Source organism: Nycticebus coucang, chromosome 5 (assembly GCF_027406575.1).
Source record: "Nycticebus coucang isolate mNycCou1 chromosome 5, mNycCou1.pri, whole genome shotgun sequence".
Classification (NCBI taxonomy): domain Eukaryota; kingdom Metazoa; phylum Chordata; class Mammalia; order Primates; family Lorisidae; genus Nycticebus; species Nycticebus coucang.
Genome location: NC_069784.1, coordinates 21,071,883 through 21,097,310, shown reverse-complemented (window position 1 = coordinate 21,097,310; position 25,428 = coordinate 21,071,883). Strand labels below are relative to the sequence as shown.

The window sequence follows — 25,428 nt, the reverse complement described above, 5'->3', positions numbered from 1 at the left end:
AGGCTCAAGCCAATCCTCTTGCCTCAGGTTTTCTATTTTTAGTAGAGACGGGGGTCTAGCTTTTGCTCAGGCTGGTCTCAAACTCCTGAGCTCAAGCAATCCACCTGGCTCGGCCTCCCAGAGTGCTAGGATTATAGGCATGAGCCACCAAGCCCAGCCTATTCTCAAATTTGTTAAAAGGTTGTGGGCAAACAGTGACATATGTATCTGATTTTTTTTTTTTTTTTTTGAGACAGTCTCAAGCTGTCGCCTTGGGTAGAGTGCTGTGGTGTCATACCTCACAGCAACCTCAAACTCTGGGTTTAAGCGATTCTCTTGCCTTAGCCTCCCAAGTAACTGGGACTATAGGTGCCCACCATAATGCCTGGCTATTTTGTTGCTGCTGTTGTTGCAGTTGTCGTTGTTTTAGCTGGCCTGGGCTGGATTCGAACCCACCAGCCTCAGTATACATAGCCGCTGAGCTATGGGCACTGCCATACATATCTACTTTAATGGCAAATAAGTTCCTGTACTCAACTTTGCAATATATATTTAAGTACACCTGCAAAAGATATCTTTGTAATATGTCCCAAGAGGATCAACTGAATTGTCTATTATAGTAATATCTAGTACAATTTCAAATTTGATACACCAATCAAAATACTGTAAAAGGCATCCCAACAATAAATATTCCACTTAGTATCAAGTTTCCAGAATTTCAGAACATTATTTGTTTTTAAACAATAAAGATACCAGTTACAAAGCACAACAGGAAAAGTGTATCAACCATAGCATTTAACCTTTCTTGAGTTTTACAGTTCATATTCTAAGGAAAGAATACAAAATTATAATTTCTATTTTTTTCAAACATGATGCATTAAAATTCTATAATGTTATAATTTTTTAAAGCTTTTTTAAACATAAAAGGGGAGGGTGGCACCTGTGGCTCAGTGAGCAGGGCGCCGGCCCCATATGCCAAGGGTGGCGGGTTCAAACCCAGCCCCAGCCAAACTGCAACAAAAAAATAGCTGGGCGCTGTGGCGGGTACCTGTAGTCCCAGCTACTCGGGAGGCTGAGGCAGGAGAATCACCAAAGCCCAGGAGTTGGAGGTTGCTGTGAGCTGTGTGACGCCACAGCACTCTACCAAGGGCAATAAAGTGAAACTCTGTCTCTACAAAAAAAAAAAAAGACATAAAAGGGGAAAAAATAATACAAAGCAAATTTGTTACAACTGTATGGTTGTTTAAGAGCAGGGTTTCTAGAGCAGACTTGCCCTGGAATAAATCCTGGCTTTGCTATTTACTAGTTAGTTGACCTGGGCAGCAAATTATTTAACTTTCTGTGTCAGCTTCCTCAGCTGTAGAGGGTTTGATACTTAACACCTGAGAAAGTTGATGTGAGAATTACATAAGTAATATATGCTATGGCTCTTGAACACAGTACACTGTGTGCAGTAAGCATTCAGTAAGTGCCCGCTTACTATTATTAGCAATTACTATAATTCCACTTTTATCAAATTGGGTATTTTTATTAATCCATAACCTACTTAAATGGAGATAAAATTTAACAAAGAAAACAAACATACTGTCAGTGTTTTAAAACTATACACCCAACTGTGAACTAGGACTGACCTTCATCTCCTTGCTTCTTCCTCTCTACCCCCCTTTTTGGAATTATTTGAAGGCTATCACTACTTGTTTATCAACTCCAGCAGTAAGGAACACTCTCTAATAAATCCATTATAACAGTTACTACATCTTAATTTTTAAAACTGGATATAAAAAATTTGACTACAGCAACAATTTTGGAATACTCATCCATTACAATTATCTGAACCTTTTCTGGCCCCAACTGTATTTAGTAATCAAACATTAACTCTAAAGAGGAGAATAATTTGTGCATACTTGCAATATCACCTACTTAGAAAATAGTCTTTAGTCTTCAAGGCAAAAAAAATAAAAATAAATAACAGTGTATTATACAGGCAAAAATAGACAAAATATGTATTATTGTGTATTATTTTACTATTACGTTTTCATACAGAATGCTGAAAAAGATATTCCCTAGGCTTTTATATTTATATCCTTGACTTGATCCAATTTGGTCAAATACATTTGATCCCATTTCAAGATACATTATAAAGTTAAAAATAAAAGTAACACAATAATTTGGCTCTGAGCTTTTCTATTTGTTTGAGACCTGGGTCTTGCTCTGTTGCCCTTGCTAGAGTGTACTGAGGTCATCACTGTAACCTCAAACTCCTGGGCTGAAGGAATCCCCCTGCCTCCCAAGCAGCTAGGTCCATAGGCAAACGCCACCATGGCCAGCTAATTTTACTATTTTCTGAAGAATGGATCTCACTCATGCTCAGGCTAGGCCTGACCTCAAGCAATCCTCCTGCCTCAGCCTCCAAAAGTGCTACGATTACTGGAGTGAACCAATGGACCTGGCCTGAACTTTTTTTTTTAGACAAAGTCTCACTTTGTTGTCCTCAATAGAGTGCCATGGTGTCACAGTTCACAGCAACCTCAAACTCCTCGGCTTAATCGATTTTCTTGTCTCAGCCTCCCAAGTAGCTGGGACTACAGGTGCCCACCACAACACCCAACTATTTTTAGAGACGGGGTCTCACTCTTGCTCAGGCTGGTCTAGAACCTGTGAGCTCAGGCAATCCACCGGCCTCACCCTCCCAAAGTGCTAGGATTACAGATGTGAGCCACCACACCTGGCCAAACAGAAGACCTGAACTTAAAAAAAAAAAAAGATTTATAGAGATATAATTCATATACCTCACAATTCACTAATTTAAATTGTATAAACTAGTGGTTTTTAGTATATTCAAACATGTACAACAATCACCATAATTAATTTTAGCACTTTTTCTTCACCTCACAAAGAAACTGGGTATCCTTCACGTATCACCCCTCATGTCCCACCCCATATCCCAAAATAAACCACTAATCTATTTTCCGTCTCTATAGATTTCCCTATTTTGGACTTCCAAATGAATGGAATCATGTAATATACAGAATTCTGTGACTGGTTTCTTTCATTTAGCACGATCTTTTCACAGTTCATCCAGGCTGTGGCATGTGTCAGTGCTTCATTCCATTTTATGGACATTTATCTACTCATACTTTGATGGATATCTGGGTTGTTTCCATTTGGGGGCTATTAAATGCTGCTATAAACATCCATATATACATTTTTTCACATATAAATTTCTGTGAACCTATATTTTCATTTCTTTCGTGTATATAACACCGAGTGGAACTGATGGATCATATTAGTTTTGTTTAATCATATTAATTATTAACTGATGGATCATATTAATTTTGCTTGAGAAACTGCCAGACTGTTTTCTAAAATGGCTGCCCTGTTTTACATTAGTACCTACCAGCAGTAAATGAGAGTTCTCATTTCTCCACATCCCTGCCAAAGCTTATTATCTTTTTGATTCTAGCCATCCAGTTGGATTTAAAATGGTATCTGATTATGGTTTTGATTTCTATTTCCCTAATCACTAATTGTTGAGCATCTTTTCATGTACTTACTGACTATTTATCTCTTTTGGAGAAATGTCTACTCATATTCTTTGCACACTTCTTAATTGAGTTGTCCTTCTATTATCGAGTCTAAGAGTTTTTTATGTATTCCAGATACAAGCCCCTTATCAGACATATGATTTGCAAATATTTTTTCCCATGATGGTGTCCTTTCAAGCACAAACGTTTTCAATTATGATGAAGTCTGATTTATCTCTTCATTTGTTGCTCATGCTCTTGGTGTCACATCTAAGAACTCTTTGCCAAATTCAGTCATAAAGATGCAACCCTATGTTTTTTTCTAAGAGGTTTTATAGCTTGCATGTTAGCTTTTGCAAATGGCTACCCAGTTGTCACAGTACCATTTGTTGAAAAGACAGACTATGTTCTTCCCATTGAACAGTTTTAACACACTTATTAAAAAAACATTTGACCAAAGGCAGGTGCAGTGGCTCAGGCCTGTAATCCTAGCACTCTGGGAGGCTGAAGTGGGTAGACTGCCTGAGCTCAGGAGTTTGGGACCAGCATCAGCAAAAGTAAGATCCCATCTCTAAAAATAGCTGGGCATTGCGGCAGGCGCCTGTAATCCCAGCTACTTGGGAGGCTGAGGCAAGAGAATCCCTTAAGCCCAAGAGTTTGAGGTCACTATGAGCTATGACGCTATGGCACTCTACCAAGGGTGGCAAAGTGAGACTCCATCTAAAAAAAAAAATTTGATGTGTATGTTTATTTCTGGACTCTCAATTCTATTCCACTGATCTATATGTCTATTCTTATACCAGTACCACACTATTACCACTGCTTTGCAGTAAACTCGGAAATTGTGAAGTACAAAGTCCTTCTACTTTGCTCTTCTTTTTGAGGATTATTTCGGCTATTCTAGGGCCTCTGCAATTCCCTATGAATTTCAGAATCAGCTGGTCAATTTTTGCACAAAAGCCAACTAGAATTCTGATAGGATCTGTGCTGAACTATAGATCAGTGTGGGGAATCCTGCCACCTTAACAATGTTAGTCTTCCAATCTAGAAAAACATTTATTTAGCTTTTCCATTTATTCAGATCTTCTTTAATTTCTTTCTTTTTTTTTTTTGTAGAGACAGAGTCTCACTTTATGGCCCTCGGTAGAGTGTCGTGGCCTCACACAGCTCACAGCAACCTCCAACTCCTGGGCTTAAGCGATTCTCTTGCCTCGGCCTCCAGAGCAGCTGGGACTACAGGTGCCCGCCACAACGCCCGGCTATTTTTTGGTTGCAGTTTGGCCGGGGCTGCGTCCGAACCCGCCACCCTCGGTATATGGGGCTGGCGCCCTACCGACTGAGCCACAGGCGCCACCCCTTCTTTAGTTTCTTTCAATGATGTTTAGTGGTTTCTGAGTGTAAGTTTTGTACTTCTTTTGTTAAATTTATTCCCAAGTATTTAATTCTTCTTCATGCTAACATAAATTAAACTGTTCTATTATTTTCTTAATCTTATTTTCAGATTGGCTCTTAATTTTTTAAGTCAATGTAAATATAGAAATATGGGGCAGCACCTATGATTCAGTGAGTAGGGCACCAGCCCCATATACCGAAGGTGGCAGGTTCAAACCTAGCCCCAGCCAAACTGCAACAACAAAAAAAAAAGCCAGGCGTTGTGGCAGGCGTCGTGGCAGGCGTCTGTAATCCCTGCTACTCGGGAGGCTCGGGCAAGAGAATCGCCTAAGCCCAAGAGCCAGAGGTTGCTGTGAGCTGTGGTGCCACAGTACTCTACCAATAGCAATGAAGTGAGACTCTTTGTCTCTTTTAAAAAAAAAAGAAAGAAATATGATTACATCTACAAGTCATCATGTTCAGAAGATTAAAAGCAAATTAATTTTCTAGAAGAAAAAGATTTTTCTAGTACTAAGGACTATGAAAATTTTTCTGCTTTGTCCTCACAAAGGAGATTCTATGTTATATGACATACCACTTCCTCCATAATACCTCCAACAATAAATATTACACCCTAGAAATAGTTTTGAATCAAAATAACATACAAGGGGCCGGGTGCGGTGGCTAGGGTTACAGGTGGCTCACACCTGTAACCCTAGCACTGTGGGAGGCTGAGGTGGGTGGAATGCCTGAGCTCATAGATTCAAGAGCAGCCTGAGCAAGAACGAGACCCCCTGTCTAAAAAAAATAGCCAGGAGTTGTGACAGGTGCCTACAGTCCCAGCTACTCCCGAGGCTGAGACAAGAGAATAACTTGAGCCCAAGAGTTTAAGGTTGCTGTGAGCTATGATGACACAAGACTCTACCGAAGGTAACAAAGTGAGACTGTCTCAAAAAATAAATAAATAAATAAATAAATAACATGCAAAGCCTTTTTAAAAATATAGATGCTCTGGGGCAGTGCCTGTGGCTCAGTGGGTAGGGCGCCGGCCCCATATACTGAGGGTGATGGGTTCGAACCTGGCCCCAGCCAGCTAAAACAGCAGTGGCAACTCCAACAAAAATAGCGAGGCGTTGTGGCGGACGCCTGTAGTTCCAGGTACTCGGGAGGCTGAAGCAAGAGAATCACCCTAGCTCAAGAGCTGGAGGTTGCTGTGGGCTGTGATGCTACGGCACTCTACTGAGGGCAACAACAACAACAACAAAAATATATATATATATATATATATACACACACACATACATATATAGATATAGATGTATACACATATATAGATGCTCTGGCCATACCACATAAGATTTAAGAAAAAGGAGTGAACCCCAGCATATAAATTTAAAAAACACCTTATTCAGGGCGGCACCTGTGGCTCAGTGAGCAGGGCGCCGGCCTCATATACCAAGGGTGGCGGGTTCAAACCCAGCCCCGGCCAAACTGCAACAAAAAAAAAAAAAAAAAATAGCCGGGCATTGTGGCGGGCGCCTGTAGTCCCAGCTACTCGGGAGGCTGAGGCAGGAGAATCACCTAGGCCCAGGAGTTGGAGGTTGCTGTGAGCTGTGTGACGCCACAGCACTCTACCAAGGGTGATAAAGTGAAACTCTGTCTCTACAAAAAAAAAAAAAAAAAAAAACACCTTATTCATGTGTGATTAATAAGTGTACTAGGGAATTCAGATCTATTAATAATTTCTATAATTATGTTTTTTTAACTGTTTTTATATGTAACGTGGAAAAATTTTCTAAGTGTATTAAATTTTAAAAGATAAGAAATATCTTGAACCATAGCAATTACATTTTCTTACTTACTAGGTGACTTGCTGAGGCTCATCTTCTCCATAGGTTTTGCTAGCTTGAGTTTCTTGATAAAAGTTCCACCAGGTTTATTAAATGGCTGCATGATTTTTCTCTTTATTCCTCTTGCAGCAGCAACTGTCACATTGGTGGGTTTGTTTTGATAGTCAACAACAATTCCAGGTCTATGAATGCTTCCAAAATCACCCATATGCTGTAAATTTGTGAAATCAAGAAATATTAGCATGTTGTCCAAAGATAAAAAATGAATTCATACAAAATTTTCATGTTATCTATCTACTAATTTTCACCTGAAAATTCCCTGGAATATAGCTACATTTTACCTGTCCATTTTGAAAAAACACATTGCAAAACTTTGTATTATTACATGAACTCAAATCCATCGAATCAATATTTTTATTTCCAGTAGAACAAATAATGGGTATTTGCTACCTCCTTTTTCATTCTTACAATTCAAAATTACTTAAGATCATAAACAACATATGTGCCTGTCAGAATGTTACCACTTGTACAACTCTCTGACAACTCCTCTTCAGAGTTCCTAATTGATGTTTTCCCATGAAAGACCTTGAAAGAAATCTTTATTTTACTAAAACTTGGCTTAAAACTAAGATACACAAAGAAGACCATATTTGTAGTTTGAAGTAAAAAAGATCCAGAAAACATTTAGTATTTCTCCCTGTTGAAAAAGGGAATGAGAAGGCGAGATGGAACATTAGTATGAAATAGGAGAGTTAAAGCATAACCATGCATCAACTTCCAAGACACACTTCAGATAAAGAATTGCATCTGACGTTCCATTCACATTCTTACCTAGAGAAACATATTCTGACCCCAAAACCCAAGAAGCAAAAGTTTACAGATGAAGAGTCATGCAACCAAACGACTCTTTATGTCCCTTCCTCTTCTCCTGTCATTAACAAAATCCACTACACCAAGAGGCCACATGTCCACATAAATTTATTCTGCTAATCTTACTTTTGGAAAATAAAGATTGAGGAGTAATCTGAAGAGAAGGACCCAATGGGAATTGTACAAGTGAAGATTGAAAATGAAGGTCCTATGGATGCATCTACTTCATTAACAGAAAGGAAGAAACCAAAGTCCATTTAGACTAGAATGGTAAATACAAACTGCAGGACTACTTGTTTTACTATCATGAAAACAATATTGATATTTGAAGTCTCATCAAAAAAAAAAAAATTCTCCTTTGCCTAAAACAATATACAGCATGGAAAATGTTAAGTTTTTTCCAAATTTTCAAACTGGAATGGATTTTCAATTTCAAAATCCAAGGCCCGTTACATCTACTACTTTCAATTAGCCTACAATCATTAAGTGTCATGGAACAGCAACCTATCAGATGCTTACATTTGTATATTATGCTTAGGAATACCTATCAAACCTAACAGTGTTTCCAGGTAACTTATGTAGTCACATCAGAAAAGTCTTCATTAATAATCCATTAAAGGTGCAATGCATTTTTACATAAGCAAAGAGTAACTGCAAATTTTCTACACCAAGTATGACAGGCTATTCTGATATACCAAAGGTTACTGAACAGTCAAAAACATGTACCCTGCTACATTTTTTTTATCCTAAATACCTTCCTCTGCAAAGAGAATATTAAGAACAAGTGACTTTAAAAAAATTCTTACAATACTCTTTAAATGATCAAACTACCAATAACCCCACACTCTACATACACTTACTAGGTAAAATTTCCATATCAAGTTACCTATGAACATAAAGCATAATCTTTACACTATACACCCTAAAATTAAACACTTGAAAACTAGTAAATTTATCCATTTAAGCAATAATTTACAAAGTATTACTTCCTAAGAAAGAGCCATAAACATGTCTGTACAGGTAGGAAATTGTAACTCAGTAGTAAAGCTAGTGACACAGGAAAAATGAAACAACCAGCAAAACGTATTGTAAGAGAGTAAGTTAGGAAAATTACACTCAACACAAATTCTACAATCTGTCATACACAGCAACTTTTTCACCCTGTATACTTAGCTAAACTATCCTGATCACCAAGTTTTAGTCTCTTTGTTTAATGTAAAACATGGAGCTTTGAAGAAATTCTATTTGCTAGAGTTTAGCAACAAAATATAAACATTTTATCATACATTGCACCTTTAACCTACTCAAAAATTCAAAAAGCCCTCAGTGACCCTTTCATAATAATCTAAGTACTGTTCCACCAGCAAAACTGCTAGTGTTTACAAGGAAAAATGCAACTCCTTTTAACCCCTTTTAGACCAAACCTAATGTCCTCACCTTTTTAATAAAGGGAGATTTGGCACAACTTTATAATTATCTCAAACTGCCACTTATTTTCTCAGGTGCTGAAAAAACTTTTACCATCAACCTAAAAATTACATTTATGACTCAGCTTTTGCTTCAAAATACACTGGGATGAACAGTGTTTACTCTAGTTGAAAACGATGGTCTTGAAAGGGTTTAAAAGAGTGACTAGTGAAAAGAATCTGAAAAGATTCTGTTGTACTTACTCCTCGGCCTCGGCCTCTGCCTGTTGATGGTCCTCCAAAAGCATCATAGTTTCTGCTTCCAAACGTACTTTCAGGATAAGCAGGCGTTCCTCTCCCCCGAGAGCCTACAGGTGCAGGCTTCATATGGGGTGAAGAAAAACTGCTGTAGGAAGAGTAATTCTCTCTTCCTCTGTCCTCCATAAACCCAGGCCTCAATTTTGAACGGGAGTAAGGTGCTTCCCAGCTAGCCCCGCCCTGGTTTCTACCTCCGAAAGAGTCAAGGCTATTCCGGTAGGAGCTCTCAAATCGACCACCATAACTACCTCCGAAGCGGCTTTGTTCGGGTTCATTAAAACCATAGCCAGATCTGTACAGATCTCGCCCACCCAGAGAAGACCTGGAGTCGTAAGACTCATAAGGTCCAAACCTGGAAAAGTTGCACAGTGAGGGAAAAAACAAAAGTAAGCTTACTAATGTTAGACAATTCAAAAGACAAATTATCAGATGACATTTATCAACTAAAATTCATTTATATCATACTGCTTTGCACTCTACTTTTGTTTACACTTGATTAGGGCTGGGCAGTTAAACATGAGACCAGATAGAAAGCTATCTGAGTCAAGTTCTAAATAGGAATTGAGTTTAGTAAACCTTAGCTTAAAAAATCTGATTTTAAGCAGCTTTTCTATTTTATTAGGAAGAAAAGATTTGCCTGTCATTATTCAAGCCCAGCCCTAGTCTTGGAAAAGGTCATTCGCTCAAGTTCACAAGCTATTCAAATTTTCTTTGAATCCATCCCTACTATTAAAAATTACAAAACATTTACAATATTTTGGCTTTCAAAGGGACACAAATTAAGGACTACATAGATGAAGGCTCTTTGTGACACACAGAGATCTTTTTGCACCCTCGATAATCTATATCACAAAACTGCTTCATTTTGTCTGTAGTAGTCAAAATTGAGGAATTATCTCTGGTTGTAAGAATTTGACAATCTGCCAAACTTCAGCCAAGGTTCATAAACAATCCTCAATCACTTTTTATTTATAGACTAGAAAATCTAACAAATCTAGAAGGATAAACACATAAAATGAAACATAAAAGTAAAAGATCACCGACATATGTGTATACCCTCAGCATATAAATTTCAAGGCAGATGAGAAAGAATACATTTATAATGTCTTCAATTATTTGATAAATTATTTCCTGCCAGGAAATTATCACATAAAACTACTCTAAAAAAGAGAGAACAGTCTCCTTAAGGTTTTAATAGAGACAACAAAAGAAACAAATCATCTTCCTTCTCACAAACCCAAAGCATGGATTACAAGTTACTTGATGTCTTACAATAGTTTTATAAAGGCTCACAATTACACGAGATAAAACAGTTAACATCTACAGAAACAGTTTATGCACATTATATTTACAATATAATAGGGCAATAAGTGATATATTAAAACATGTAAATGTATTACATTACTTCAGTTATTTACAGATCACTAAACAGAAGGTGTACCATTTATTTCTGAATCCTTATAACCATATAAAAATTATTTCTTTTCAACTACATTTTTCAAAACATCTATCACATGAATAAAATTGAAATAATTGTTCATTCTATTGATTTTTCTCTACTAAAAACCATAGTGGCCACTGGAAGCAAGAAGGAGGAAAGTAAGCATCAGTCGGTCCATCATTAAGGAATCTGGATCCTTCAATTTATGAAGAAGGACGACGGTGTCAAATGTCTCCTAACTAGTTTTATTTATATTCAGCAGGAATCTTTGTACCTCATAAAGTAGACACCCTTTCCCTGAAAATATAGTCAACCGTAGACCCTGTAGTTGTTTAAGTAGGTTTAACTTTACACAGTATCAACAGTCAAATACGTAGTATAAATACAACCTAGACTATGGTCAAAGGTATTGTTCATGGCTTTAATACAATGTTCCTAGCCTAGAGCACACGTGTTCTTAGTGTAAATAAAATAGTACCTGCCAATAAATAACCTGGACGTGACTTAAAGAATATTTTTATTTTTACAATATGCTTTTCCTAATACAAAATTAATAGAATACGTATCTTAAATGTTTCTTAGAAATGGAATGCTGCTAGACTGATTCAATTAAATCCATTCAAGTCAGAGTGTTTTGTTGCTTTACATAGCACCCCACATTAGGAAAGGTTTTTTATTATTATTATTAAGAAAAGGCTTCACAAATAATATTTTTAATAACATATTTCTGTATCATTTGTTCAGGACATTTTGATTGATGAGGAGTTAAAAGTAAAAGAAGTTTTAAAAAAAGTTGACCCCTAAAAATATTATCTTACTCTATTATACTAAAATGATAATAGTCTTTTGGGGTTAGCCTAAAATAATGTTTGCCAGTGATCCTGAGATAAATTCTTATACCTATTAACACCTTTAAACATTAAGGTGATTATTCAATACCCAACAATGAAGTTTAAGTATCATAACATGCCTAAGAAATACTTAAAATACTATGTCCAGAATCTTATAGTTATCTAATTATATTTGGCCAAGTGATTAAGCAATTTACCTGCTACCCCCACCACCACCACTGTGATTGTCCATGCCATATGACTGGTTTAGGTAGGAATCCATGGATCTTTGACCCCCATAGGATCCATGGCCATAGTCACGATCCATCCCTATAAGAGTTTAAAAAGAAAAAAATTAAAAAATGCTCACCTTTACTGGCACTCAAAAGAAGAATTTTTAGATAAATATCCTTGAATGTCAGACCTCCATAAGATCCAGGACCATAGTCACGATCCATTCCTAAAAAAGAGTAAGGAATTGTCAGTAAAATGCACTTAATTATCTTGAAGAATCTCTGCATAAAACATAAGCTATTCACATCAATCACCTGAGATAACAATTCTTCATTAATATTTAAACTAAACTCACATGAGACATTGAGGTAAAAAACACAAAGAGGATAAAATACTGAAAAATCAGACTTGCTAACAAAGCCTGGTATTTCAAAGAAAATATACTATCCAACTTTTACATTAGAATTATTTTCAATTTAACCAATACTAATTTGACTACAGAACTAAAAGGCCTTAAATTAGGTACTATAGCATATGTAAAAATACTTAAGGAAAATTTTTGTCATAAGTGTACTATACTTTGTTTTCTGCATCTAATTGCCCTCAAAATGTTTGAAAACTCAGAAATCACTTTTCAGTTAGCCATGTTCACAGAAAGAGATTTTTTTTTTTTTTTTTTTTTTTTTGAGACAGAGCCTCAAGCTGTCGCCCTGGGTAGAGTGCCATGGCATCACAGCTCACAGCAACCTCCAACTCCTGGGCTCAAACGATTCTCCTGCCTCTGCCTCCCAAGCAGTTGGGACTACAGGCACCCGCCACAATGCCCGGCTATTCTTTGGTTGCAGCCGTCATTATTGTTTGGCAGGACAGGCTGGATTCGAACCCGCCAGCTCAGGTGCATGTGGCTGGCGTCTTAGCTGCTTGAGCCACAGGCACCAAGCCGAAAGAGGTATTTTTTAAAAGTAAAGTCAGACTGAGACTATACCTACAAATAATAAGAACTCAACAAGTATTTAAATCCTCAAATTCCCTTGAATAAAGAAAATGAATGTAAATTCTAGCAATGTGAACACTATAAAAATTCTAATACATTAGTATTGCATATTTTATTACACTGCAATTCTACCTATATCCCAACTCTGACATGAAAAATAAATACATCAAAAAAGGTAACAAAGTTAATTTAAAATGACTATGAAAATAAAAAATTATGGCATTTGTTTCCTATGAAATCCTTTAAAATCCTCCATTACTACCCCCTGAATTTTATGTATAACCACAATAGTATATACAGAGCAAATGCCTTAATTTACATTTTAAAAAAACTAAATTAGGCTGGGCGTGGTGGCTCATGCCTGTAATCCTAGCACTCTGGGAGGCCAAGGCAGGTGGATAGCTTGAGCTTACGAGTCCAAGACCAGCCGACCAAAAACAGCCGGAGCAAAAGCCAGATCCCTGTCTCTACTAAAAATAGAAAAACTGAGGCAAGAGTTGGAGGTTGCTGTGAGCTATGATACTACCGCACTCTACCGAGGGCATCAAAGTGAGACTCCATCTCAAAGTAAATAGACAGATAGATAAATAAATAATAAAACAATAAATTTTATTTATAATCATTTAAATATTTCTAGTCCTAACAATAATAATGACAACTTTTTACTACTTAGAATCTTGTAACTTAAACCTTAAATCAACAAATTCAGTCTTCCCATTTTATTGATTTGGGAACTAAAGTCCAAAGAGATGAAATGATTTTCCCAATATCCCATAGTTACCTTCCTGTCTAGCCTCATGCTTTCGCTTCTACATGAAACCTTTCCCTTTACTACCTCAAATACCTGCTTACTGAAATATTCTGATCTTTTAAAGTCCATTTAAAAAAACTGAATTCAAGAAAACTTTTATTGAGGTTCTCTCAGCTATGTATCACTATGGTTCTGAATATTTACAAAAGCCTGTTAACTCTAATGTGGTACTTATGATACTCTGCTTTATACTCTCTTTTTTGGTGGTTTCATCTTAAATTTATACTAGTCTTGTGGTAAGGGTTTGTTATTAATTTTTCTATGTATCTTAGAGCAGCAGTTCTCAAGAAGTAGTCTCCTGACCCCTAAGAGTTGCTGAGACCCTTTCAGAGATTCACAAGGTCAAAACTATTGCCGGGCGTGGTGGGTCATGCCTCTAATCCTAGCACTCTGGGAGGCTGGGGTGGGTGGATAGCTTGAGCTCACGGATTTGAGACCAGCCTTAGCAAAAAGCAGGACCCCATTTCTACTAACAATAGAAAAACTGAGGCAAGAGAATTACTTGAGCCCAAGAGTTGAAGGTTGCTGTGAGCTATGACGCCACAGCACTCTACGCAGAGCAACAGCTTGAGACTCTGTCTTTAAAAAAAAAAACTGAAATATTAGAACATTATTTGCCTTTTTCACAGTTTGACAATGCCTTGAATACATAAAAGCACTAGTGGGTAAAACTGCTGGTACTTTAGCACAAATCAAGGCAGCGGCACCAGTCTATACTAGTCATTATATTCTTTAATATCAGTCACAGTAAAAAATAATAAAATAAAAATGCCACTTTTTTTTTTTTTGGAGACAGTCTCACTTTGTCGCCCTTGGTAGAGTGCCATGGCATCACGGCAACCTCCAACTCTTGGGCTTAAGTGATTCTCTTGCCTCAGCCTCCCAAGTAGCTGGGGTTACAGGTGCCCGCCACAACACCAGTTATTTTTTGGTTGCAGTTGTTATCATTGTTGTTTGGCAGGCCCGGGCTGGATTCAAACCCTCCAGCTCCGGTGTATGTGGCTGGCGCCCTTAGCTGCTGAGCTACAGGCGCCGAGCTGCTTAAGAATATTCTTGATGAAGCAGTAAGGATTATTAATTTTATTAAATCATGACCTTTCGGTAAACATCTTTTTTATATTCTGTATAGTAAAACAAAAGTACACATAAAGCAATTTTGCTACATATCAAAGTATCACAATTCTCTCCAGGAAAAGCCATTATGCAAGTGTTTGGTTTGTAAATTAAATTATCCACACTCTACAGGGAGCACTCTTTTTACCAGAAAGACTGACAAACAAAAGCCATGGTTTTCAGATTTGGGGATTTGTAAGACATTTTCTGAAAAATCAACTAAATGATGATTGCATTAATGTACACAGCTATGATTTAATAAAAAAAATCAACTAAATAAAACTATTACTTCAAGGAAAACAAATGACAGTCTTTGTTGCCAATAATAAAATATATGCTTTCAAGTGAAAATTAGAATCCTCTAAAACTTTGACCACCTTGAGCTTGACAGCTTCCCAAAGCTTTTTTATTTTATTATTTTTTTTTGGAGAGACAGTCTCACTGTACCGCCCTCAGGTAGAGTGCCATGGCGTCACACGGCTCACAGCAACCTCTAACTCTTGGGCTTACGCGATTCTCTTGCCTCAGCCTCCCGAGCAGCTGGGACTACAGGCGCCCGCCACAACACCCGGCTATTTTTTTTGTTGTTGCAGTTTGGCCGGAGCTGGGTTTGAACCCGCCACCCTCGGCATATGGGGCCGGTGCCCTACTCAATGAGCCACAGGCGCCGCCCCCAAAGCTTTTTTCTAATAAGATTCGTGGTGGTATCAATGAATATTATTTTTTGTATTGCACAATAAAACCTGTCAATATTTGAGAAATCTGGGCAGGTGCGGTGACTCACGCCTATAATCTTAGCACTGAGGGAGGCCAAGGTGGGTGGATTGCTTGAGCTCAAAAGTTCAAGACCACCCTGAACAAGAGACCCTGTCTTAAAAAAAAAAAAAAAAAATTGAGGGCGGCACCTATGGCTCAGTTGGTAAGCGCTGGCCCCATATACCAAGGGTGGCGGATTCAAACCCGGCCCCGGCCAAACTGCATCCAAAAAATAGCCGGGCGTTGTGGCGGGCGCCTGTAGTCCCAGCTACTCGGGAGGCTGAGGCAAGAGAATCGCTTAAGCCCAGGAGTTGGAGGTTGCTGTGAGCTGTGTGATGTCACAGCACTCTACCAATGGCCATAAAGTGAGACTCTGTCTCTACAAAAAAAAAAATAATAAAAAAAATAAATTGAAAACTCTGCATAACTCAGTTTCCAAATAACTAATGCCTGATATTACAGTAAAAAAAAAAATTCAAAGTGTAAGACACATCAATGGATTTTAATATAAGAATACAAAAAGTTTGTCAATATATAAAATATGTTAATGAGATATTTTAAATCTTTTTTCATACTAAGACTTCAAACCCAGTGTGCAGACTATTCACACTCCAAGTGCTCATAGTAATATGTAGCTAGTAGTTACTATATTAAAGAACAGTTCTAGACTAATAAAACAGTCAACTATTTGTCTCAGAGGTGGTAAATACATAGTATAATTTATACTTAGATCTCTCAGAGAACAATTGTGAAATTAAAATTTTCAAAATAAAAAGTTTTCATCTAAAGCCTCACATTAAAAAATAATCTTAGTCGGGCACAGTGGCTCGTGCCTGTAATCCTAGCACTCTGGGAGGCTGAGGCCAGTGGATTGCTTGAGCTCAGGAGTTTGAGACCAGCCTGAGCAAGAGTGAGATCTCCATCTCTACTAAAAATAAAAAAAAATGAAGCAAGAGAACAGCTTGAGGTTGCTGTGAACTAGGACGCCACAGTACTCAACCAAGGACAACAAAGTGAGACTCTGTCTCAAAAAAATTATAATAATCTTAAAATCAGGTTTAGTAAAGCACACAAAGCTATTTTTGTTATTTCTGCTAGTTTCTGCTTTGAGTTAGTAGAGGCTGCCTTTGTACACTAAGCCCTTTAGTTTTTTAAATTCTAAATGTTTTTTATTTCACTATGCAATCATATAGTTTTTAACATTTATGGAACACTAACCACGTTGTGACAGGCACTGTAAAGTGCAAAAAAATTATTAAAGTTACTTTTGTACAGCAGTGATTTGGGTTTATTGTCCACAGTATTATTATTCAGTTAATTAAAGAGAAGTCTTTATATTGTACACAATCTGTGTACATTTTATAGAAATACACAGTCTATAAAATGACTATCTATAAACAATTTCTCTTCCTAGCCGGGCGTTGTGGCTGGCGCCTATAGTCCCAGCTACTCAGGAGGCTGAGGCAAGAGAATAGCTTAAGCCCAGGAGTTGGAGGTTGCTGTGAGCCGTGAGGCCACGGCACTCTACCGAGGGCCATAAAGTGAAACTCTGTCTCTACAAAAAAAAAAAAAACAAAGGGCGGCGCCAGTAGCTCAGTGAGTAGGGCGCCGGCCCCATATGCCGAGGGTGGCGGGTTCAAACCCAGCCCCGGCCAAACGGCAACAAAAAAATAGCCGGGCGTTGTGGCGGGCGCCTGTAGTCCCAGCTACTCGGGAGGCTGAGGCAAGAGAATCGCGTAAGCCCAAGAGTTAGAGGTTGCTGTGAGCTGTGTGATGCCACGGCACTCTACCCGAGGGCGGTACAGTGAGACTCTGTCTCTACAAAAAAAAAAAAAAAAAAAAAAAAACAAAACAATTTCTCTTCCATATTACAAAAATGAATTTTTAAAATCACTTTTAAGTAGGCTGGGCGTGGTGGCTCTCACCTGTAGCATTCCACAAGGCCGAGGCAGGTGGATCTCTTGACCTCAAGTTTCAGATCAGCCTAAGCAAGAGCGAGACCCTGTCTAAAAAAAATTAGCTGAGCCTTGTGGCAGGTGCCTATAGTCCCAGCTACTTGGGAGGCTGAAGCAAAAGCATCACTTTGAGGCCAAGAGTTTGAGGTTGCTGTGAGCTAGGTATGACACCACAGCACTCTACCAAGGGCAACAAAGTGAGACTCTGTCTAAAAAAAAAAAAAAAACTTTTAAGAAAGTAATTTACTAAGAAAAATAAAACTGATTTAATAATTTAAATCCAATCTATTTCATCACTTGGATCTATCATATAAATAATAAGCACAAAAATTTTTAAACTTAGTTACAACTAAAAGAAGGAAATAGCTGTAGAGTAGTGGGAAAAAAACTGACTTATGACCAAAATAATTCGATGTGTGGCATTAAGCTTGAATGGGACTACTTTTCACCATCTCTGCACTTCCAGCATCCTAGTGCAGGCTACTAGCGTCTAACACCGAGATTATTACACAGCCTCCTAACATTTCTCCACTTCTACTTTTGCTCCCTATTTATTATTTTATCAAAATAATTCTGATAAAATATGAGTTAAATCACATCCAATGCTCAGTACCCCCCAATGGCTTCCAATTTCACTCCAAGTAAAAGCCAAAGCCTTAAAATAACCTATAAGTACCTACGCTGGTAGTTCTTAACCAGTTGTCCCCAGGAGACACGGGCAATGAATGTCTGAAAACATTTTTGGTTATCAACTAGACAGCAGGTTCTGCTGCCATCTAGTGCACTGAAGCCAGAGATGCTGCTAAACATTCTATAATGCATAGGACACCCCATTACAACAAAGATTATCCAGTCCAAAATTCCAATAGAGCACAGAAATAGAAACCCCACCCTATATGATCTCCCCCTCACCTCAACATCATTATCTACTACACATGCTTGTTTATTCCACTCCAGCCACTCTAGGCCCTAGCTGTTCCTAGAAGACAACCGGTATACCATAAAAACCTATTTTTGCACCTGCTACTCACTCTGCCTGGAATGCTCTTCCCATCTACTGCACTGTTCGCTCCCTCAACTCTTTCAGGTCTTTGCTTTCTACTCCTTCTTATATATGTGCAAATTATCTTTCATTTTCAACACCTCTGGCTACACCTCATCGCTCTAACCTTCCCTTAAGATTGCTCAGCAAAAATCATCTGCTCTAGTCAGGCCAATCTTCTCAAGTCTCTCTGCAGTACAATGTGCTCAACCCTACCTTTATTTCTGCTGTCCCCACTACCTGGAATGCTCTCCCTTTTATTGTCTGCTGTTTGTATAAAAAGTATTAAGAAGAAAGAAGAAGAAAAAAAATACATGGAGACACTGGAAATATAACTTCCTCCCAAGACATGGTGGGAAGAAAATCTGCATCTTCTAATAATTTCAATTTCATTTCAGTTACTGGAAAACACAATGCTAACAATGAAGTGTATTTTGGGCTTTGGTATCTACACATCTTTTATTTACTAAAGCCTGTAACAGTCTCCCTATAGATAACCTCGTAGTTTGCACACTCACCTCCCTTAAAGTTTATGCTCAAATGCCATCTTTTTGGTGAGTTCTTCCCCCAACAACTCTAAAATTACACACACATATATTTGTCCTGCTTCCCTATGTTATTTTTCTCCCTAGCAATTATTATCATATAACATACAATATATGTCACTTCTTTACCTTGCTTACCCCTATTTCACCCACTAGACTGGGAACTCCACAAGGGTAGGAATATTTGTCCATGTTTTCACTGGTATATTCCTACCTCTGAAAACTATACAAGTAGGCACTAAACAAATATTTGTTGAATGAAGTCAATCAAACCAAGTCCCTGAAGTTAAGTTCCTCATTTGTAAAATATTGATAACCTAGACCTCAAAGTATTATCAAGCAGTGGTCTTTAACCACAGGTGCATTCCAGAAGTCAGAGTGCTTTCACACAATACACACAGCCAAGGATCACTGGCTCTGAAATTTAGACTCAAAAGATCTGGGATATGACCTAAACAGACAGACTTTGGAAAAGCTCCACCTGCCCAGAGGATTCTAACAATTACCCCCAGATAAGGATTCTTCAAACTAAAATTAGGAGGAAAAAAAATAAATAAAAGTCATAACAATAGATCTTTTTGCAACACTGTGCATTAATTAAAACTGTGCATTAAGTAAAAACACGGGTGGCGCCTGTGGCTCAGTGAGCAGGGCGCTGGCCCCATATGCCGAGGGTGGTGGGTTCAAACCCAGCCCCGGCCAAACTGCAACAAAAAAATAGCCGGGCGTTGTGGCGGGCGCCTGTAGTCCCAGCTACTCGGGAAGCTGAGGCAGGAGAATCGCCTAAGCCCAGGAGTTGGAGGTTGCTGTGAGCTGTGTGATGCCACGGCACTCTACCGAGGGCAATAAAGTGAAACTCTGTCTCTACAAAAAAAAAAAAAAAAAGAGTAAAAACACTTCTGGCCCTGCATAATTCTGTATTTCAAGTCCTATGTTTAGACATTAAATCCATCTCTCCAGTAAATCCTACTGGAGGTCATGACCATCTATTATTCTAAAACTCTCTCCCTCTATCTCTCCCCATCTCTGGCAAAATTTCTTACTTCCAGTTTAAAATCCTGGATTCCCTTTTACTCAACCCTCTCAATTTTCCACCTATTACTAGTCTGCCTGCACATTAAGCTAATTTTCTCTAAAAACCACCTTAATATTTTTTAAATTACTATTGTCACCCGCCAAGTTCAGATCTTAAAATCCTTATATCTAAATTCATAATAAAATGGCTTTCTAGCTGACTTTCTAGTTTTCAATCTAACCTACATGTAGATGCAAATTAAACTTCCTTTGGTAATTTTATTACATCACTCAAAAACATAGTCTTCAGCACTCACTTAGTATATATTAACTACTTCCTATATTTGAGCTTTTTTAGCCCACATTAAATCCAAAATTTCTCTTCATCTGTAAAAATAAAAATTAACTGTACAGTAATTATTCCCATAAAATGGCATTGTCTTCTTCGGTAGTACATTTGCTTCATTTTTACTTTGTAAATAGATTCTATTCTGTACAACAGTCGGCTTTTGCATTTCTCTGGCAGTCAAGAACATTTAATGCCACTCCCTGAAGTCCTTCAGAAAATTTTTTTTAATCTCTGAATTGTTCTGTGTCATTTTTATGTGTGTTGTTATCATAGCTGGCAGGGCCTTAACTCAAATAACTATCAAAATGACATTCAGTTGTATTCTGCCTAGTTTTCATAGTTCTATCTAGCTTGATAGTTACAGTTTAATACCATGTTTTTTATCAATAAATAATCAGGCTTCTTCATGTGCTCCTCTAGACAACGCTTCATACATTAACACATTTAGACACATTGAGGAAAATGACCTCAAAAACAAGGTTAAAATGCACTACAATATAAGCTATACAGAATCAAGCCAATAATTCACTTAATCTATATTAAACAATTTTACCAAAGCCTCTAATTCAACAAAAGAACTCAGCCAGTGTCTTCTAAAACTCATCACTCAGAATGCAGCCCAGGGCCTTTTGGAGAAATTAAAAGAATCATAATTCTTTTCACAGACAAAAAAAAAATCAAACTAGTCTGAATAACTCCAAATTTTTTCTAATCCCACATTCAAATACTAATATAGTATGACACCATTAACACTGAGAAGTGATATATCAAGAGCCAAAACAATGACTAAAATAGGTAGAACTGGCCTTTTACAGTGGATACTTTATTTTTATGAGGAGGAAGAGAAACGTTGCTGATATGAAACCAGGAGATGAACAACTACACACCCACACTATGAGAAACACAACTACTTTCAAGAAAGGGAGTAGAATAGAGAAGTAAGAGGGGAGAAGGGGGTTTGGTGTGTTCTCACCTAAGGGGGACAATGTAAGAGTATATGGCACACCATTGGGTAAAGGGTTCAACAACAACTTAAGACTTTACCTAACAAATGCAAACAACGTAACTTAATCGTGTGTACCCTTATGTCAATCCAAAATATAAATAATAAAGAAAAACTGAAATTATTCCCTTGACAAATTTAAGATAAAATAAAAAAAGATACTTACCATTAAAGCCTTGGTAAGTATTCCTGCAAGCAGAGTGTGTATAATCTATGAAGACACATTTAACAAAAAGAAATTAGGACAATATTAGCAAAAACCCTAAATTATATATCCATCTAGTCAATAACAAACACAATTTTTTAATGCTATTAACTCAACCATCTGCAAAAATGGGGCACAAATAATTAACCAATGCCCCATTTGAGAAAACACTTTTTTTTTCTTCACTACCTCCTCAAATGGCAAGTTTATTATCCAAGTTATAGTAATGTAAGAATTAGCTTATAACACCTGATATACAATAATAGCCAATAGAAGGGATCCAGTACTAATTAACACTGAGTAACAAAAAGGAAGGCAGATAGGCGGCGCCTATGGCTCAGTGACTAGGGCGCTGGTCCCATATACCGAGGGTGGCGGGTTCAAACCCAGCCCCGGCCAAACTGCAACAAAAAAAACAGCTGGGTGATGTGGCGGGCGCCTGTGGTCCCAGCTACTTGGCAGGCTGAGGCAAGAGAATCGCCTAAGCCCAAGAGCCGGAGGTTGCTGTGAACTGTGACGGAACAGCACTCTACCGAGGGTGACAAAGTGAGACTCTGTCTCTAAAAAAAAAAAAAGGAAGGCAGATAGAGTAAATTATGTAACACAAAATGCAAAGGCAGAGCCTTGAGAATTGATTTGATGTAATACAAGATTTCTTCCAAGTATTTCTTTTACCACTTCATTTGCTTGCTAAAGACATCAAGATCTTATCTGAACCATACATATGCATGTATGTACATGAGTGTGCTATATCCATCCAAAATAGGGCATCACTGAAAATTACATTGCCAATTTTCTTGTCAAAATGTAACAAATGCTAAATCCTTTAGTTAATTTTACAAATAAATAACTGAAAGAACTGAATATAATGCAATGGTCATACAGGATTTGATTTAGATACAATTCCATCTTCCTTTTGATTTAGTCAAATTCCATCTTCCAAATACAACAGTGGTTGAGGATGGGCAATGAGAGGGAACATTTTATCACTGACATTTAGTTTTATCACTGACACAGTTTAGAATTGCAGGCATATGCCGAAAATAAAAAAGACCTAATGGGCTACGCCTGTGGCTCAGTGGATAGGGTGCCAGCCCCATATACCAAGTGGCGAGTTCAAACCCGGCCCCAGACAGCTACAACAGCAATGACAACTGCAAAAAAAAAAAAAAAAAAAAAAAGCCAGGCATTGTGGATTGTGGCAGGTGCCTGTAGTCCCAGCTACTTGGAAGGTTGAGGCAAGAGAATCACTTAAGCCCAAGAGTTGGAGGTTGTTGTGAGCTGTGACGCCACAGCACACTACCAAGGGTGACAAAGTGAAACTCTGTCTCAAAAAAAGACCTACTAAGTTTTCAATTATCTACAGAAAATGGATTCTCTTATTGCCTTGGGGGGGTAGGAGAGAATTGCTCTTCTACCTAGTTAGCGTGGGCTGCACGTTGGGTGTTGGCTATACAAATTTTAGCACAAAACATAATAATAAATTGTTTATTTTCACTCCCAATTCTAGCCACTTCATTCATAGTTTAAAGGTATCTCCATCAAAATGAGCCAAAGTCCAGCTAAAACAAACAAAAACAGCAGTGTGCTACTCTTAAAAACTAAAAATTCCTGGGCGGTGCCAATGGCTCAGTCGGTAAGGCACCGGCCCCATATACCGAGGGTGGCGGGTTCAAACCCGGCCCCGGCCAAACTGCAACCAAAAAAATAGCCGGGCGTTGTGGCGGGCGCCTGTAGTCCCAGCTACTTGGGAGGCTGAGGCAAGGGAATCGCTTGAGCCCAGGAGTTGGAGGTTGCTGTGAGCTGTGTGATGCCATGGCACTCTACCGAGGTCCATAAAGTGAGACTCTGTCTCTACAAAAAAAAGAAAAAAAAACTAAAAATTCCTATTTCAAAGTAACCGAAAAGTAATCACAAAAGGGTTATTCCATTCCCCTTTCATTTACTTAAGATATGACAGCTTTAACTCTTTGTAGCATGAAATCATACCAACAACCAAAAGCTCATTCGTTAAGATATATGCAGAGATCACACCTCACTTAATGTTAAAAATAATTTTTTGGTGGGGTAGAGGATTACAACTACTTAGTGAACTGGTTTTATTTAGCAATGCCTGGTTACCCGGCATTAAGCCCAGTTTAATCACACAAGACCTTTCGCAGGTTTCCCTAATGCTGTCACTCCATACCATTTTATCTTGGTATAAATTCCTATGAAAACTTGGACAAGATTTGAAGTTAAGATGAAGACCACATTAATTTTACTTTGTGAGCCTGTGAAAATGATTTAAAGAACCGGTGTCAGAGACGACTGGAAAGGTACGGCCAAAATAAGAGTCTATTTAATCGGTAACTCCCACATGGGCGGCGTTGCACAGGTCTGGCTGTGAAGGGCATTTGATGCCTGCTCTGCCAACATTCTGCCTGACTTAAATCTTTTCCACACACAACCCAAAGAAAAGCACTCTGGTTACAGATTGCTAGGGATTAACAATCAAATGGGTTTTGTGGATAAATTTCCCGGTCCGCGAAACAGGAAATACCTACTTTCCGCTCTGTATAAGCCTAGCTATACAAATCGCTTACAGACGCCCTTTAAACTCACCTTAAACTAACACAGTCAAAAACATCCTCGCGAACAAGCCTCTGAGAATTTTATTAGGGAACAAGTAAGCCGGGGTTGGGGATTAACTGAACCGACGACGCGGGGCGCTGCCCCGCAGGGCGAGCGCGAGGCGAGGTGGGGGAGGCCGGGTTCGCCCGTCTGCCCCACACCGGGAAGTGGGAGGCGTCGGGGCAATTTTCCCGCACCCGGGCCGGGGCGAGTCCGGGGCCGGGCCCTGCGGCCCTCGCGCTCCGGGCGCGTCCTCCTCGGCACTGACACCGCCAGGGAGTTCCCCGGTCCCCGCCGGCAGCAGGCGCCGAGGGGGCCGAATCTGGGCGTACAGGGCCCCCAGAGGGGCCGCCTCTGGGCGCTGGGCCCGCGGCGGGCGGGCGGCCTTCAGGCCCATAGAACAAAGCCCACACGGCCATCTTGAGACGGTAAACAGACCCCCAGCGTCGGCCAACCCCCCTCCCGCCAGCCTGCAGACTAGCCACAGGCAGCGCTTACCGTCCTCGAAGTCCATGGTGGAGGCTGGGGGCCGACGGCGTCGGCGGCGCTGGGCTGAGCTGTAGCCGGCGACAAGCGCCCGAGACTCGCGGTTCCACACACGAGATCAGTAAGCTCGACCGCGAGCGGCGCTACTCGCCCGGGAGCCGCAGGCCACAGCGAGGCTGGAGGGTGGGGCCGAGCTGCACCTCCCGCCGCCCCTGCGCGGCCTACTATTGGCTGATGCAACTGGTGGGCGTGCCCTCGCGTGGGGGCGGGAAGCAGGTCTGCTTTTCACGCCGCAGGGTGCAGAGCCTCTGGAACTACCCCAAGGGAAGGAAGGTGAAAAGGAGACGCCGAAACCTGGCGGGGTTGTGGGAAAGCGAGCCGAGAGTACTAGGAGGGCTGGCTGCGGCCCGCCATGTTTGAACCTGGCAAGCGCGAAAGGAGCTAGTTGGAATACCTTCTTCCTCCTGCCCAAGCTAATAAAACCTCATGCTGCTTACCTTTGGCTTTTCATTGGCTGGCTAGTGATGACTGATCAGATTTAAGTATTGGTGCAGTTTCCGCCATGGAGATGTTTTTAGAACTCTGGTAAATTTGAAAAGCAACATAAAAAATTGCATATAGAATCTGATAACTGCTATGTCAATAAATGTTTTTGAAAGATAAAGAATGGAAATAAAGTGGAAAGAAAAATTCCAAAACATGAACTATGATTCTTTTTG

The 25,428-nt window shown here is 39.2% G+C and overlaps 1 protein-coding gene across 4 annotated transcripts in view; it reads right to left on the bottom strand.

Moving 5' to 3' along the window:
* ZNF326 (zinc finger protein 326) overlaps positions 1–25,104 on the bottom strand; it is a 54,269-nt gene extending 29,165 nt beyond the window's left edge. The window contains exons 1-6 of one of the 4 annotated variants that reach the window (XM_053591404.1): positions 24,722–25,104; positions 21,572–21,616; positions 12,014–12,049; positions 11,808–11,919; positions 9,265–9,670; positions 6,737–6,935 (exon numbers count right to left, since the gene is read on the bottom strand). In XM_053591404.1, coding sequence (XP_053447379.1) covers positions 6,737–6,935; positions 9,265–9,670; positions 11,808–11,919; positions 12,014–12,049; positions 21,572–21,616; positions 24,722–24,737 — 814 coding nt within the window. In that variant the 5' untranslated portion in view covers positions 24,738–25,104. Of the gene's footprint in view, positions 1–6,736; positions 6,936–9,264; positions 9,671–11,807; positions 11,920–11,959; positions 12,050–21,571; positions 21,617–22,493; positions 22,754–24,721 lie in introns of those variants that run through there. The other 3 variants (XM_053591405.1, XM_053591406.1, XM_053591407.1) reach the window with 3 other exon arrangements.
* Positions 25,105–25,428: the final 324 nt, after the last annotated feature.